General features: G+C 31.5%; 1 protein-coding gene across 1 annotated transcript in view; it reads right to left on the bottom strand.

Moving 5' to 3' along the window:
• The window catches only part of LOC108914377, a 44,074-nt gene that overhangs the window by 11,157 nt on the left and 13,996 nt on the right, over positions 1–18,921 (bottom strand). Inside the window, exons 6-11 of the mRNA XM_023456354.1 lie at positions 15,642–16,151; positions 14,814–14,976; positions 12,358–12,554; positions 12,109–12,182; positions 9,540–9,640; positions 3,873–4,033 (exon numbers count right to left, since the gene is read on the bottom strand). Coding sequence (XP_023312122.1) covers positions 3,873–4,033; positions 9,540–9,640; positions 12,109–12,182; positions 12,358–12,554; positions 14,814–14,976; positions 15,642–16,151 — 1,206 coding nt within the window. The remainder of the gene's footprint in view (positions 1–3,872; positions 4,034–9,539; positions 9,641–12,108; positions 12,183–12,357; positions 12,555–14,813; positions 14,977–15,641; positions 16,152–18,921) is intronic.

The following is an 18,921-nucleotide window of genomic DNA, read 5'->3' on the forward strand; positions in this document are numbered from 1 at the left end:
AGACGATACAATAAATGCATTCAATTAAATGGAGATTTAGTTGAAAAATCTAGAATTTAAAGTTAATTCATGTGTGTTAATTTAATTTTATTTTACTGCGTTTTTTGTAAATTTTATGTTAATGTCTCATTTGTTTTTCTGTTTATTTCATTGTATTTTGATATAAGGATGTCTATTAAATGTGTTATTAAATATTTGTTGTGATTGATTTGTTATCGCATGGGTTACTAGATAAAAAGCTTCTTAATGCATAATAAACAATTTGACAGCAATTTAGCCATAGAATCGTTAATGTTGAATATTTTTTCATGAAATTTGGTACAGATCCATTTCAGGGGACGCCGAATCCAGTGGCGTACGCAGATTTTTTCTAAAAAAGTCGCTAATATGGACTCTGGATTTTTCAGCCTCTGAATGTGATCTAGTAGGCCTTGGTTTTAAAAAAAATTGGACGCCGCTTGGCCCCAAAATACACCTTTGCTCCCTCTACATTTCAAAAAAAAATTTGTCAAAATCGCTTCATAAATAAAAACGTTATGAGGGTGGCCCGCTTTCAAATGGGTCACTCTGTAGAAGGGCTCTCAAGCTTTCAAACGTTTTTTGAAAAATTCGAATCCGTCAATTAGGAGAACTTTGACACTTGTTTAAACATTGGTCGAATTTTTGTACTTATAAACAATTAGAATAATTTTGTGAATATTCAATCAAATCAAATTCTTTAAAGCAGGTTCTAAAAGTTCTTGGAAAGACGCTTCTTTAAAAAAAAAACATATCGATTGGTCAATTACATAGTTATAGCCGATCAAAGTTAACCGTCATTTACAGTAAATGTACTGGGACATCTGGGCAAATTTTTCGAAAAATACCTTTGGTATTCCGAGTACTTACCAGGTCTAAGTTTGCAATACTTTTCTTCATTGGTAACCTACTTTAAAACATGTTTAACGTTATTTATGTAAGCGAGAAATTCGAGAAAATCGTACGGGTGGTGGTGGTGGGGAAAGCAGAGAGCGGGGCCGCTTCGGCCTGCACGAAATTAAATCTGCGAGTTCAAAAGCGCGATGCGCTTAAAAATTTTTAATATTTCAGCTTCTAGAGGTTTGATTTTCATGATTTTTTTTTAAATCGATGTCTCGTGATTTTAAAAAAAACAATTAGCGTATTTTCAAATGCCTATNCGCTTCGGCCTGCACGAAATTAAATCTGCGAGTTCAAAAGCGCGATGCGCTTAAAAATTTTTAATATTTCAGCTTCTAGAGGTTTGATTTTCATGATTTTTTTTTAAATCGATGTCTCGTGATTTTAAAAAAAACAATTAGCGTATTTTCAAATGCCTATAGTTAATAATTATTGGTCTTCCTTAAATTATCAACTTTATTTTTCTATTGTAACAAAGGTAAGTGCATAAACTTATATACTGTTATCAAAGATCAAAAACAAATTTATGTAAATATACTAAAATTGTTTAAACAACAATTATTTTCAAAATATGTCGAGAATTAGTAATATAATGAGTTAATTTCTCATTTGCTTATATTTTAACCAATAAATAATATTTGAATTATACTTTAATCACAAAAGAAATGATGATTAAATTAATAAATTAATTATAACAAATCAATTTTTTTTTTGTTTTAAATTTATGAAAATATATTATATTTATTTATTTGTATAAAAATATATATTAAGAATTTAATCGAACTTTTTTACATGGGATTTCGTTTTCTTCTTCGATATTATATTCATCAACTTCTTCATCTTCAAACTCAAAATAATTATTAATTTCCGCGTTGTCTAACACCTCATTCTCGCACTCTACTTCTGCTTCTACTTCTACTTCTTCGATCGAATCTGTTTCGTCATCGATTTCTGTGAAATTTTGAACTACAAATTTTGAAATTTTGGCTATAACTACCTAACTAATTGACCAATCAATGTTTTTTTTTTAAAGAAGCGTTTTCCCAATAACTTTTAAAATCTGCTTTAAAAAAATTGATTTGATTGAATATTCATAAAGTTATTCTAATTATTTATAAGTACAAAAATTCGACCAATGTTTAAACAAGCGCCATAGCTCTCCTAATTAACGGATTCTAATTTTTCAAAAAGCGTTTGAAAGCTTGAGAGCCCTTCTATATGTGATTAAATTTTCAAGTATCTAAGGGCCTTGGTTTTTGCTGTGCAAAATTTTGAAAATTTGCAATTTTTTTTTTAAAATCTGGATTGCAAAATTATTATGCAAAATCTATCGAACCGATTTTGATGAAATTTGGTGTGATGATTCTACATAACATGAAGTTTTCTTGAGCCAAGTATAAAGGTCCTATACCCAATTTAAATACCCCAAAAAAATTCCCTAAAAAGTATTGTTTTTTAACCCCATTTTTGCGATTTTTTCGATTTTTACCATAATAATCATGATTCATTCGATTTGTAACTAGTCATGTTTTGTAAAAAATTTAATTACAAACATTTTTTTCCTCTTCCATTTTCGCCTAAAATCAACTCTTGAAAAGATACATAATTAAATAGGAAGAAAAATATGACATTTTTCGAATTTTTTTAACATATTGTGCCGCCAAAAGTTAAGCCCACGTTTTTTTATGCACATAGAAAAATTTTCATTTCTAGTGATATTTGAAAGCCAAAAAGCCAAAAATCTCCGTGGATATACGATTCACCCAAACCAAAACAGATACCGCCTAGTTTATGTAGAATGATAATGGCGATATGCACCAACTGAAAAAGTTGCACATAATTGTTAGTGCAAGAAAATATGAAAAAAACTTTTTAAAAAGTGCATTTTTCCCTTTTTTTTTCATGTATAAATCGGAGAATATTGACATTAGAGAAAATACTCAAAGGAAAAAAGTTTAGTTTTGGGATTTTCTTCAAAATAAAAGTGATCTGATATTTTTATAAGCATTATTGTTGTTGCAATACAATATACACCGAAAAAAAATTTGTGAAAAAAGATCGTTTTTTCATTAAATTATTTCGGACCTTGATTTAGTCCGCATAGTCCCTCCACTCCTCACACTTTGACTCTGCTCGATTCCTGTGAAATGTATCAATCTTTTTTGCATCAGAACAGTTAAAATACATTTCCGATTTAAACAAATTTTCATAGTTATAAAAGTCTTTGCGTCAAACAATCAAAACCACTTTTGATTGTTATTGTACAGTACGTTGTTTTGCCGTAAACTCACTTCAACTTTGAGCTTTCATATCTCGATGATGATTCATCGTATTCAGAAGATCAAAAGTGGATTTTGTTCGTCAATCCTTCCTCTATTTGATCCTATAAATACATTTGAAGAATATGCAAATACGGTAAGCTCCAGCTCTAAGTATTTTTTCGAAGAAAATTTGAAAAAATTTTAATTCTTGCTAAAATGGATAAAATGAAAAATTTTTAAAAGGAGATTGATACTTGAAGCTCCAAAGGGTATGTATAAAAATTAGGAGCTCAAAATACTCATTGGTTTTACCGTGAGAGAGAATTGAAAAATAAGTATAATTCTGTATTTTCTTAATTAACAATTCAATTGTGCGAAATCTACCCGGCCGATTTCGATAAAAAAATTTCTACAATACTACCATTAACCATTCTTTTTATACGGCTGCTCTAAAGTCAAGGTCCGAAATAAATTCATCAAAAAAGATGTTTTTTTGCAATTTTTTTTTGTTCAGTCTATGCTGTATTGTAGCAACAATGCACATAAAAATTTCGGACCACTTTTATTTTGAAAAGAATCTCGAAACGAAACTTCTTTTCCTTTGACTATTTCCTCTAATATCAATATTCTCCGAGTTATACATTAAAGAAGGGAGAAAAATGCAAAAGAGTTGTCAATTATATAACATACTACCTTTCTTTAAAGCATTTGGGACAGCATCAGGTTTCAATTTATATTTCGATTCAAACATATTTTCATCAAAATGTTTGCTGCAAATCTGCTGGTTTTTTAAAATTTGTAATCTTGATGAAGGTGACACCATTAGCCCACAAGCTTTCAACCATTGTTCGCCTCTACAAAAATAGTAAAAACAAATATTAATCACAAATTATTTTTCATAGGTGATTTTTATTATTTTAATAGTAATATTTTAATACATTATATACAATATGTTCCTCTTAAGGATTAGTGCTACACTTTAACTTTATTATTATTATTATCCAATTTTAAGATTATGGTCAACTTTTGATTGATTGGTTAATCTCGTGAATGTGTCTTGTAGGTGTTTTTTTTAAAGAAAAAATTTCAATGGATCCGTACTTGGAGAACTTGAATACAAATAAATATACTGGGTTTTTTGAAAACCTAAATCACCGCAGCTTTAATTGATCTGTAGCGAGCTCCTGAAATCTCGATGTCGTTTTATCGACATCGAGATAATTACGAAGTCAATCTCGATCGATTCCACTCGAAATGTAAATTGGTACTCTTGAAGCACATCGATACAGACTTATTATTAGTTCGGCAAATTTGGGGTGATGTGATATACCACCACGGTTAAGAAATAAGAATTAAGCAGTTTAGCCAACTGAGTGATATCTTTATTTCTGTCTAACATACGGCATTCAGCTATATATCTCTTTTTGCTTGGCGTCCCGCTATTTCGTTAAATTTTAAAGTGAATACCTATCATCTAATAAATACATTAACAAAAATTTATAAAATTAAACAGTAAAACATGAAATTTGATTTACTTTATATTTAAAGGTTTTATGCGTACCTACAAATAATTTGTGTAATTATTTCACTTACATAAAAATATTGCATGTTATTTAATTATGTCTATTGTTTCACATTTAAAAGAAGTAAAAAGAATTTCGGAACTTCATACCCAATATTAAATTATTTTGTGCTTTCTGGTTTTATGCATGGTGAACATCACTGGAATGAGTAGACTTCTTGCTTCAAGTCAATAAACTACTAATAGAGAAATATAAGAATGTCACAGAAGTTATTTATTAAAACCTCTCCAACAATTGGATAAAATTTTCATGAACAGTTAGAGAAAAGTATACCGGTAAATAGACACACTCATGACAAGAACAAGATTTGTAACATTATGTAGTACAGTAGAGTCACGATAACGTGAACACTCATTAATCTGAACAACTCAGTAATGTGAACACGATTTTTCTTACGTTGACCACCTTATAACATGAACAACCTAAACCATCAATTATGTGAACATGCGTGGATGATGTAATCTTTAGTACTCTTTTTACATTCTTCCGAGGCGCATTGTTAAAATTCGTGTCTACACTTGTCTGTTACAAGTGTTTATATATAGGGCTGGAAAATCCACATGGTCCATTTGCCTTTACATGAGAACGAGAAAGTAAAGTAAAGAAATACGTGCAATAGACAAAGATGGCTACAGTGAAGACGTTTCATAATCTGAATAGTCACCACCCGTTTCGGGTTAGAAGTGGGAGTGACTATTCAGATTATAAAATGTCTTCAATGTAACCATCCTTGTCTATCACATGGATTTCTATGACTTACTTTATCGCTCTCACGTAACGGCCGATGTACCATGGGGATGTTCCGAACCTGTATATAAAAGTACCTACTGTGAAATGAAATGGGCAAGATGGGCAAGACTAGAGGCAAATCGTTTGTGCAATTAAAAATAAAAGACGAATGATATGTGAGAAAGTGGCAAACACAGAAAAACCAACAGGGCAGCGTACACTAAAATCTGCGGAATTTCCTAAAATGGAGAACAGACTTTACAAGTGGTTTCTTACTCAAAGAGAAAGAAATATTCCCATCAGGTGACATGATCAAACAAAAGGCTTCGGAGTTTAAAACCAGTTCTGAATGGTTGAGGGATGGTTGCAACGCTTTAAAACTTGGTATGGAATACGCTTTTTAAATGTAACTGGAGAAAAGTTATCTTCACAACCCGAGCTTGTGAACCCATTTAAACTAAAGTTAATGCAAGTTATTGACGAATTGGATCTAAATAAACATCAAATTTATAACGCTGATGAGACAGGCTTATACTGGAAAATATTACCTGACAAAACATTTGTTTCTATACATGAAAAAGTCACACCTGGTTTAAAGACTTCTAAGCAAAGAATTACGTTTTTGGGATACACAAATGCATCGGGTCTTCATAAGGTAAAGTCGTTAGTAATAGGAAAAGCAAGAAATCCTCGATGTTTTAAACACTTTGTTAAGCCCATGGTCTGTCTACAAGAACACGAAAAATGCTTGGATGACTATTGAAATTTTCAAATACTGGTTTTTTCAAATGTTTGTTCCCGAGGTAGGTAATATATAAAATTAAAGCGTTAGCTAAATCGACTTTATATGGACTTTTATTACAGAGCTGTGTCTTTAGTTTAACACAAAATCATTTTAGGTAAGAAGTTTTTTAAGAAGTCAGGGCTTACAAGAGAAAGCTGTTTTGCTATTGGACAACGCTCCATCATATCCGCGAGCTGATGAGTTAAAGTCAGAGGATGGCATGATATTTATGATGTTTATGCTCCCCCCAAATGTCACTCTATTAATTCAACCTCTTGACCAAAATATTCTTAGACTTACTAAACTCTACTATCGGAACAGCTTGCTCAGTTCAATTCTCAATTCTGGTCAGCCTATAGGAGAAGCGCTTAGAAAATTTACATTAAAAGGTGCAATATTGAATTTAGCAGCGGCATAGTGATAGCAAAATGTTGGAAAAACTTATTGGAGGAGGAGGAGGAAGAGGAGCATGAGGATAATATAACACTTAGTGTTCTACAGCAGAAATGGAAGGATGGCGGTGTAGTCGATGATGATGTAGGGAACATGATTATTCTTTTACGGGCTATAGAACCTGTAAGTTACATACCTACATATGCTTGCAAGAAACTGAGACTTTGTACATACATACGTATTTAGGTACATAAATTTTTTCCTTTTATTTTCTGTACAGAGTGAGTATTCTACATCGGACATTTAGATTTGGAATCAAGATGAAATAGAAGATAACAATCCATTGGAAGAGAGTGAGTATGAAGCAAACTCAGAGAGCGATCTAGAAATGATTGACACTGAAGAATCAACCACTATTAACCATTCAGAAACTGTGCAAGCCTTAGGTGCTGCAATTAAATGGGCTAAACAGAATGCAATTAATATGAGTGACATTATAAAACTAAAAACTCTTCAGGAAAAGGCAACAAAAAGTTCAGCCAAAAATAACGGCATTTTATCAAACTGTTTAATTATTACATTTGTTTCTTGTACATATTTAAGAAAAATATCGTTTTAGATTTTTATAATGTTTAAGAAGAAATAAATTAACTAAAGTTATACAACTGTGTAAGTTTTTTATACCTTCATTAGTGTGAACACCCTCGATACTTTGAATAAGGCCAGATTTTTTGTGCTCAACGTTATCGCAACTCTACTGTATTTATATTTATTTAATGCATACGTACCATTATGTTTATTAATATCAATGCTTGCTCCTAAAGAAGAACATAATTATGTTAACACAAAAGGTACCGTTCAAAAACTGTTCAAATAGTTGTATATATAAACATTTACCTATGATATAAGCAAGTATCTGACACTTCATGTTGGGTTAGGTTAAATATGTAAAAAGCAACAAAACACAAAGGCAAATACATACATGGTGTGGCGTCTTTAATGCAGAAAATTAAAAACCTAGACTCTTGACAATAAATGAAGTAAAATAATATATGTTACCATAAGGCGATTGAGATTTGAGTATCAAAAATATTTTCCAAAAAATTACAAGAAGTGACAAAATGTTAATGCCGGTCCTGTTTAACATAGCGCAAAAAACATTGACCTAGTCCGCACTCCGTACGGCATCTGTGGAGTGTCAGCTAGTGTCTTGCGGGTTGCGGGCGAATTGCTGCTGTGTCAAAAAGATCACGCTTCTGCTGTTTAGACGTTAAGTGTTTATTAAAGACGTTTCTTATTTTTTATTTCTTAAGTTACTGTTTCAACTAAATTGCCAATGGATAATGAGGACAACAATAATACATTTACTACTATTGAACGTCCTGACATGGTGATAGTTATAATAGCGGTAAGTATGCATCTTTTTTGTTTGTCGTGAGCCAACCTATCACTTGCTAAAATAATAGTAGTCTTTTCTGTAACACCATGTACTTTGTTTCTACAAACCTCTTGTCTGGGATTGCACATTATCATTTACAGTGAAATAACTAATTGAATTTTATGTTTACTTTTCCTTTTAATTAAAATGAGAGTATTGTATTAAACTGGCCAAAATTATTTATTATTGCATTAAAACATTTTATCTCTTTTGTGTGTAATTCATACATTTTAATTTGGTAACACTGATCTGCGCAAAGGCTCGACTCTCTGTTAGGTTCAGTTCGGCAAGTGTGCGCTGATGTTAATCGAATGGCACGACATTTTTTGACCAGGACCGTACTAAGATTTATTTCTTCTCTAAAAAATTGAAGTTCAATATTCTTGACAAAACGTGGATATATTAATTTCTTATATAAGGCTTTTTTATTGCATATATTCCTAGGAATCTGCATTTTATTTTTTCTGCACTAAAGACGCCACACCCTGTATTTATAATGTTCAAAAGAAACAACAATAATCAATAAATGTGATAGAAGAGAGCAAATCATTTCGGCTAGCCAAGATTCCTCGATATTATATCGATTCAAATGGGCGGGGTTTCAATATTGTTTCGATGACAAAATTTTCAAGAGTACCGATGCATCAATATTATTTCGATCTCGATTCGGAATCATCAAATTGATATTTCACGAGTTCCTGCACTGGATTATCAGCATATTATGATAAATCATTTATTCTAATAAACTGAAGTTTTAAACAGTGACAAAAAAAAGTTAATGCAAAATTGCTAAATTTTGTCATTATTAATACTGTCTACAAAATAGTAATACATTAGGGATAAGCAAAAAATCAAATTTCACAAAAAAATCCAAAATTTCGCATTTATTCGTTAAAACCAAAAACAAATCTTCAAGTCAGCAACAGATTAATAAAGTTGTAAAATAAAAAAAATTCTCACTAAAAAAAATATTGGCAAAACATTTTTAAATTTAACTGAAACAACAGCCTGTCTGTGATGACAATGTCCATAAACTTTGAACTGGCTTTTGCAAAATTTAGATGAATGTATTTAGTTGCCCATAAAACCTGAAGCACATCGGGAGTGTCTGTTTTATCTGCTGCAGCTAAGAGTTGTCGATGAATGTGACAATATCATCCATCAATAAGCTCATATTGCGGGATATTTTTAAATAACAGAGTTTTGAAAAACTTACAAGAAATCTTTCCTGAGTGATTGCATAGCAATAGCTATAGAGGCACAAAAAAGTGTAACAATATGTAGGCAGGCCTTGTTTATTTCCATATTTCGCATTTATTCACATTTTTTTCCATAATTTTGCATTTATTCACATTTATTTCGTAAATACGAAAATTATGAATCCTTAATAATAATATATTATATAATAAATTAAAAATTATTTTCATTGTTACCTTATTGGATCTACTGGAAAACTGAAAAATGGGTTTTCTGCCGACACCTTACTAGTACAATTTCTGTAAGAACAAATTCCAGAGGAAGTTGATGGCGATATCTACAAAATACATAATATAAGCAAGACAAACGTTTAAAAAAGTAGAATATACAAATACAATTAACACGGCGTTTACCCATCTTATCAACAGCTTTTGCTGCTTCATGCAAAAAAAGTATAAAACAGTTCAAATTAAGGAGGTTTATCTGATTTGGAATTGACAAACAAATATTCATACAAAAATTAATATAAGCTTATTAATATGAAGAAAATCCTCAAACAAAATTATGAGTAGTTTGGGTACCTAAGAGACGAGATATTAATAAAATAATTTTTCACGATTTAGTACGAAGTCTTATGAGAATGCAGATTTTTTTGGTCTTTCCACTTAGAATGTGCAACAATTGACAAACAGTTTCCACAGCAACTTGTATAAATAGGAAACCGATATCTAAGGAACCATATGATAGCTTGTAGAAATCGATTAGGTACTTGTAAGATACATAATTTATAATAATTCTCCTTCAAACTGCTGTCGTTGACTAACTTATCCTCCATATGTGTGATAGCGCGGTCTCGACGTAGCGTCGTTTGAAATTTGCAGGTATCCAAGCAAACAGAATGATCGAACGCGAGCGAGTAAACGCCGAGATGAGCGAGCCAGCCAAGTGCAACATTGAAAAATCTAAAGGCTTACTACTTTAGTCACTAGCGAATCTACAGAAACTCTCGTTAGACTTTAGATGTACCTCCGTACCTGATAAACCTCCTTAATATGACAGATTATGTACTTTTTGAACTTTGTGCATTAAAACTGCATTAAAGTTCAGTTATAACGGCAAGTAAAATAAAAATTAGAAACCTATGCTTAAGAACAAACTGTAGGAAATACATTTTTTTAAATAAAACTCTTTGTACCTTTTTATGTTGTCACAAAAAAAGTATTGCTTTAACATCATAAGAATATTTCTTGAAATATCATCTATACCATTTTTCCAAAAATTTCATTCACGGATATAATTTTACTAAAATGTAAGTGTATACAACCCTATCATTAGACGAGCATACACAGACGGATAAATTGGTCAATTTAATCAGTAAAAATATGACTCGACAATCAAGCCCGTTACATATCAAATCTATCACGATGACACTTTATGGATGCTTAAGATGAACCAATTTAATCGGTATAGATTTGACTCACATATCAGACTCATCAAATCTGTCATGGCAATTAGGGCACATATTTGATCCCCTGACTTGATACTCCGGTTGATACATTTGTTAAAATTTGAATGTTAATATCAAACCCACCATTTATTTAATTTGCTTTGCGACTTTTTAAGAAAACTAAAAGTTTTTTTTTGGGTTTGCTGCCCGACATGAAAATGAATATTTTTGTTTCCAATATACCAAATCTGCCAATTGGACTCACAGAATTGTGTCTACTATAACTCTACCTCATGGAGGTTATCGCTTACAATAAACCTGAATGATGAGATTGGTGGCCCGGCTCATCACATACACGTTCAACAAGTCCAGTAGAACCTTGATAATCTGAATAGAATAACCTACTAAATCGAACGACCTAAAACCTGAATCTGACTGTCATAGATGAAAAAAATTTGAATGAAGTCACGTGTCATGCAAATCATGAACAACTACATACATATGTATGTACTACATGTAATTTCATACCCTTCTACTTGATTCCTGTTCAGGCTGTTGTAATATTCAATTAAAGTTCTTATTAAATTATTGGAGCCTGAGTTTGTTGCGTGTTCATGTGAGCATTATTAGTTAATCCACACTTTTTGATGGTCAGAACTATCTTCAGTCTCAATTAATTTGGATTATAAAGATGCTGCTGTATAATGTTTTTTAGTTAGGCAAACCTATTTTCATGAAAATAATCCTTGATTTATCCTTTTAGTGCGATTTGTCATTAATTTTGACAAGGAACTGGAAGGTGAAAAATTCCTTGACTGTATTGTGACTGGTGATAAAACGTGGGTGACCTACTACACCCGAGATGAAAAGACAATCAATGCAGTGGCGATATCTATCTTCACCATCAGTAAAAAGATTCAAAACCTTTGTTTCAGCCCAAAAAATCATGGCAACTGTGCAAGACAATGCACGTCCCCACACAGCCAAAGCCACAAAGCAAATCTTGGATTCACTCGGTTGGTACATCATCAACCACCCCACTCACAGCCCTGACATTACTCATTCTGATTTTCATCTTTTCTTTTCTCTGAAGGTGTTTATGGGTGGGAAAAGATTTCACAGTGTCTTGAAACAGTGAGCCTGAGAGATGGCGGGAGATTTTTTGACAAAGGCATCAAAAAGCTCACCCCTCGGCTCACAAAGTGTATTAAGGTTCAAAAAATTGTGTTTGATGTACCTTTCTGAAAACGTAAATTTTTCATCGCGACGCAAAGGTCAGGATTGGGTATGCATCTCAGATTAATAAAAAGTTGTATACGCTATAAAAATGTTGTTTGAAATAACATAAAAATATGTACCTTTCTACCTTGATCATTTATAAAAAATGCTTCTGCTACTGTAGAATCTGAGGGGTCCGAAAATGCTATTGATCCTGGAATAGTAAATCATTAAATCAAATACATTATACACAAATAAAGTAAAACCAATATATTATATAAATAATTTTATACTTAAGAAAGCTGCTAATGCTATTTATTATTTCTTTAAAAGTATAATTAATTTCATTGTATAAAAAAAAATATACACAAGAAGCCTCATGCACTTACTTCTAATAAAGTCAACAATAAATCCTTCAGGAGGTTTGGGGACAGCATCGGATTTTAGTATTCCTGTACACTCAAAACAGTCTTGTTCAAAGTGGTCTTCACAAACACCCAACTTTCCAGAAGCCATTGTTTTCACAGTCTCTTCTGGTGTAGAGATAAGCCCTCCTCTATGACAAGCTGTAAGCCAAGCTATACACCTAGATAATTTACAAAGTAATGAAATATAATCAAAATTATATTGTACTGGGTATATTTAAATAAAAGACCCTCAACTGTTACAGTCAAATTGAAGCCTAAAAGTTTAAGTTAATTTGTGAAACCAATGAACAAATTATCTTCAAATTAGGCATGACTTATAATAGTACGAGTCCTAACAACTAAAGGTTGCGAAGGGACCTTATTTATCACAAATTAGATGCAAATTTTTTAAATAAAGTTTTTCAAATTCACTTCAACTTTACACAATAATAATTGTCACAAATTCAGTGTTAAGAATACTGATTGACTCGTCTTTATTAACAACAACAGTTGTACTCCAATGAAAATTAAACAAAAATTACATATAATACGTTCGGACAAAAGAGTTTGCTTATGGCTTGTTTGGTTTAGAGTTCTGATGAAAATCGATATATGTTGGAGACTAAATTACTGCCCACGGTATCAGAAGAATTTGGCGACAGAAATTTTATTTTACAATGGGACAGTATCCTCTGCCATACGTCCAAACTTACAAAAAATAGTTTTGGATATAATAATAATAGTCTTGAATTGACCGTCAAGAAACCCTAACCTAAATGTCATTGAAACATTATGACAGCATATGAAAACGTTCTTGCGAACAATCGCAACGGGCAACTCCTGATCTCAAAAGATAAATCCAGGAGATTTGTGAGTTTTTTAGTCTAGAATTTTATAGATACTTAGTCAATTCATAATAAATTCTCAATATTAGTTCCACCTAATAATTTATTAAGGTGAAATTTAATAAAGGACCTGTACCTTTTACCAAATTTGAAGATAATTAATTCATTGACTTTAAAGAACTCAAAAATATTTTCTTTAATTTGAACTTAAACTTGCCAACAAATTACCATAATTTGATCTCGATTATGTGGTGGCGTTTGTGCTTCTTGAAGTACAGGGTGATTCACAACTTATCCAAAAAAATTTGGGAATAGATGAGAAATGAAGTCAATACGTAAAAAAAATCTTTGTAAAATCCTTAATAGTTTCTGAGAAAAAAAAAATTATTGNTAATTAATTCATTGACTTTAAAGAACTCAAAAATATTTTCTTTAATTTGAACTTAAACTTGCCAACAAATTACCATAATTTGATCTCGATTATGTGGTGGCATTTGTGCTTCTTGAAGTACAGGGTGATTCACAACTTATCCAAAAAAATTTGGGAATAGATGAGAAATGAAGTCAATACGTAAAAAAAATCTTTGTAAAATCCTTAATAGTTTCTGAGAAAAAAAAAATTATTGAAGTTATAGTACTTTCAACCATTACATAGCTGGACAACTGTGTCTCTAGCGTCATTCGCACTACACGTAAAGACCCACATGGCCTCAGCGACTCCGAATACTGAAATCCGACTGTTTACAATAGTTTTTTAGTAGTTAGTGTCACAACTGGCTTGCATGTATAACAACTCGAGTTAATGGATATCGTTTTAATTTATGGTGAAGCAAGACAACATTTGTATTATGGTGAAACTTTTGTGTTATGGCGAGACAAGACAACATTTGTGTTAGTTCGTAGAAACTGAGTAAAACGGACACAAATGTGTTTACACGTCGGTGGACAAAATTTTGAACAGTTGTTGTAACATCAGATATGTCAAATTATTTTATTATTTAAAACCGCAAATTAATTTTATTAGTTAATAACAATAGTGACAAAAGCAGTTGAATTTGCTGATATACAAATGCTATAAAATTCTATTTATTTCTTTCCTTGCGAAATTCTTTAGAAAGTTTTTGTCATTTTTTTGCTTTGCTGCCATGCCGGTCACATTGTGCTAGATCAGGTTTTAGAGTGGACTAGTTTCCAGTGTCGTGCAGAAGTGTATTTTTAAATAATTTTTGAACTGCCCTTTTTGATTTTTTCGTAAGAGTCCCCTGTACATCCAAATTTTTTTTTTGGATAAGTTCTGAATCACCCTGTATATACCCTGTACATATTATTGCAAATTATATCTAAATTCAATATTTAGTTATAGAAGATAAAGACCCCATATAATACAAGGGAAAAATTAAAATTGTAGCACAATTTTATTCAAAAGTCTTGACGCAATTTATACTACGTCTTTTTAAGATAAATAAATAAATAAATAAATATGTATTAACATAAATAGCTTGAAGAGATAAACAATCAAATTATATAAAGTTTTTAATTAACATCCCTTTTTAAATAAATGTAAATGTATCTAAAAAATAGTTTAATTATTACCTATCTGGATCTTCAGGAAATTTAAACAGCCTTTTGTCTGTATGATTATTATTTGTACAATTTCCATATGCACAACACAATCTAGTATCCTTATTTGGGTCAGAGATACCTTTGGATAGTTGTTGGTACACTACTTTTGAACTAAATTGGTTAATATCGTGATCTGAAATGTTAATATTCACAGTGAAACAAAAAAAAAACGGTACTTTATTCTTAAAGTTCATTAATGGAAAAACTAATTTTTTCAATAAATTGGAAGAGTGTAACTGAGTAACTAACTATGTGTAAAATGGACCCCGAACGTTTTGAACTAGATTCGATGTTAACAGACAGTTGTAGCCCCCTGCCGTTATTGACAAACCTTAACACCAAGCAAACATAAAAAAATAATTTTGTGTCATTGCACACTATTCTACAATGAAACTGTACAAGCAAATTTGCCTGTAGCACCTTACATAAATTTTTATTCAAATCGTATATATTTCTTATTTATGTAACTCCCTTACGTCCCTCTATTACTAAATAAAATGACAATGGTATGAGATTTTAGTTGAGCTTTCTATTAACAGACGGCACAACTAAGGCATAACAAATTTTCGCTTCACTTTTATATTTTTTTATTTGCAAGTTAAATAACAATTTTGTAGGAATTGTTAAAATAGCAAGATATTTTCAATTAATTAAAAAAATACATATTGGTAAAAGTGTCAATTAGGAATTCAATAATCAGGTCTTAGTATCACATAAAATAGGCTTAAGGAATTATAAAACAGCAACGGATATATAAAAAGTAATAATAAAAAACTAGTATATGTAAGCAAATATTACCTGGTAGGAACAAGGTTGGAGCTGCAGTACTTTTAAGCACAAACTCACTTTCAAAGCAATCACGCTCGAAATGTCTTGCACAAACTCGATGTCTCATCACTTCTTTCATTTCTAACTTCCTTAAATCATGGTTTTTTATCATATACAACCACAGATTAAAATTGGAAGATTGAAACGCAGGAAAGGTATACATATGGCCACTCTGATTATTACAATTTGGTACACAACATCCTTCATAGAAATTTATACATGGTATGGCTCCATTCTTCAAAGTTTTACTTAAAACCACACCATTTTTATCAGTATAGTAAATTATATCACTTTCATGGAAGTGTTGGTGGCAGATAAGATCACCCACATGCAATCTTTGGTCTTTGCGATCTATACAAATATCCCATAATTTTCTTAAATTCCTATCATTTGGCGCTCTAAACCAATAAAGAAGTTCTTCCTCTTCATCATATATATTACAGTCAGGGACATAACATTGTGTATTTTGTTTCTTACTCTCTAAAAAGAAACATATAAAGAGGTTTGTATATCTATAATGTATACAATTTGTAACTAAAAAGCTGTGTCAGACTTTAATGGCAGATACTATGACACATATTAACAAAAAAAGTTCCATCAAATACATATCGGGAAATAATTCATTTACATGTTACAGAGTTTTCAAAATTAACGAATATACACGATCTATACACGTTGAAAAAAATAACATAGTGAGTGAAGCCATTTAAATCAATTTTTTAATCACGAATAAAGTAATTGCTGAAATTGTTATTATTTAATAAATAACTTGATATTTATGACACTTTTAGCAATAATATGGTCTGGCGTTTTACCAGGAAAGGAGCGCCGCCCCCCCTAGAAACATTTAGGTTACAATGTTATCTTGATAATTAAATAGATTAGCTTTATGAAACATAATAGGAAGGAAATGTTAAATTTGTAAGAGGCAGTCAATTTAACTTGACTTGCAAAATTCATTTGAAAAAGACTGAATACACGACTCCTCGTAGCTAGCTCCTAAAACTGTAGTGTTTACAGCGGTATGCTTACCGTCCTTATGCAGTGAAAGGTGGAGTGGGAGTAACGCATACTTACTATGCAGTTTATGCTCTGTTTAGTTCGCCCGTAACCAAATAATAGCTATTCACTGCTTTTTTTATTAAACGTAATTTACTTACGTGTGGTGTAAAATTTAGTTTGTAAAAGGTTAAATTAGATTGTAAAAACAGACTAACAGCACTTGCAATGCTACTATTGAAAAATCAATGGTACGAAAAATACCAAACTTTAATGAAAAAGTAATTGAAAAGTTTATTTAGGACAAGAGCAGAAGAATGAACTTTCACTATAAAAAATAATATTTTTCCTATATTTCAACACTAAATAAAATAAAACTATCCAATTATATTAGATTTTCTTTTTTTTTCCCCTCCCTGGTATGGAAGTCAAGAGCCGCCACTGCATTTTACTATGCATCTAGAAAACAGTGTTTCCTAATGACATGTATTATGAATTCATTTTTGTAAAGCCTTTAGTGTTTTAAATAAAAGTGAGTCCAATATACAGGGTGGTCCGAATTTTATGCAGGAAACTTCGAGGGCAGACAGATCTCTTTAAAATAATAGGCGTTTGCCTTATAAACATAGATCTAGAAGGGCCTCGTTTTAGAGATACAGGGTGTTAAAGTTGTTAAAAAGAATTGATTTTTTGTTTATATCTCCGGAATCTATCAATCGATCTCAATAAAATTTGGTATAGATAATGTATGACAGTAGGCCTTGCAAATGCGAGCTCTAGTGGTTCAACCAGTGGCGTACAACTGGACAGGGGTCGCCCTCTTTTTATAAAAAAACCTAAGCCACTGTATTTTTTACAACATATTGTAACGGATTTATATTCTAATGCACTAAATACGTAAGAAAGGTAACTTGAATTTTTTTCCCTAAGATTCGCCGTTCTCAAGTTAATCATACCAATACAGCCCCCTTGTGGCAGACATTTCAAACCATAATATTACAAGAATATTTATGTTTATGCTTGAAAGTAATAATTCAAATAGATGGTTTTCTAGAGAATTTGGATGGTAGCAAGAAGAAAGGTCCACAAACTTTATTGCGAATTATTCCGAGCCACACTTTCACAGAAAATTCGTCTTGAAAAGATCTTGTTCGAATTTCATGAGGATTGAACGTAGCTTCATCGACCCAAAGTATTTTTCGTAAGAATTCTGGATTATGTTGTGACTTTAACAACCACTGACAAAAATTCAGATGTCTCTCTGCATCTTCCGGAAGTAAATTTTGCACAGGTTGTAAATGGTACGGTTTTCTATGTAGAACTTTTCAAATTTTCGATTTACTCATCCCGAGTTGCCGAGACGTTTTTTAATCCAAAAAGATGAAAGCGACGAGTGTAAAGAATTTTGTTGAAGTGCTTACAAATTGCACTTACTTTTAAGCATAAACGTAAACACTATTGTAATATTATGGTTAGAAGTATCTGCCACAAGGGGATTGTATTGATATGAATAACTTGAGAACGGTAAAATTTACGGAAAAAATTCAAGTTTCCTATTTTACGTATTTTGTGCATTAGAATATAAATCCGTTACAATAACTTGTAAAAAATGCAGTGGTGTAGGTTTTTTTATAAAAAAGAAGTGATCCTGTCCAGTTGTACACCACTGGTTGAACCTTTAGAGCTAATATTTTAAGTAATGCAAGGCCTACTGTCATACATTATCTGTATTAAATTTTATTGAGATCGGTTTATAGATTCCGGAGATATAAACAAAAAATCAAATTTTTTTAACAACTTCAACACCCTGTATCTCTAAAACGAGGCCGTTCCAGACCTATGTTTATAAGGCAAACAGCTATTATTTTAAAAAGATCTATCTTCCCTTGAAGTTTCCTGCATAAAATTCGGACCACCCTGTATTTTCGAACGCAAATTGCGAGCGACATTTACCAACTTCACCCTAGAAACTAATTATTTGCTATAAAAAACTGTGACATGTTTGTGGATAATCATTACACGCCAGATTTGAATCAAATCGTAAAATCTGTTGTAATTAAAAAAAATACAAAATTTGTTCAAATGAACATTAAACTTTTCCAGAAACGTTTATAAACTCCTGTTTAAAATTAACACACCATTATAAAACCAAAATTTTGTTGCTACTTTTTTTCGTAACGTGGAGCTCGATTATTGATGGTGAGAGAATAGAGTGCTCCCTGGGAAACGTTCCCTCATTTCGCTCTACTAC

The sequence above is a fragment of the Anoplophora glabripennis genome, unplaced genomic scaffold, assembly GCF_000390285.2.
Source record: "Anoplophora glabripennis isolate ALB-LARVAE unplaced genomic scaffold, Agla_2.0 scaffold1402, whole genome shotgun sequence".
Taxonomy (NCBI): Eukaryota; Metazoa; Arthropoda; class Insecta; order Coleoptera; family Cerambycidae; genus Anoplophora; species Anoplophora glabripennis.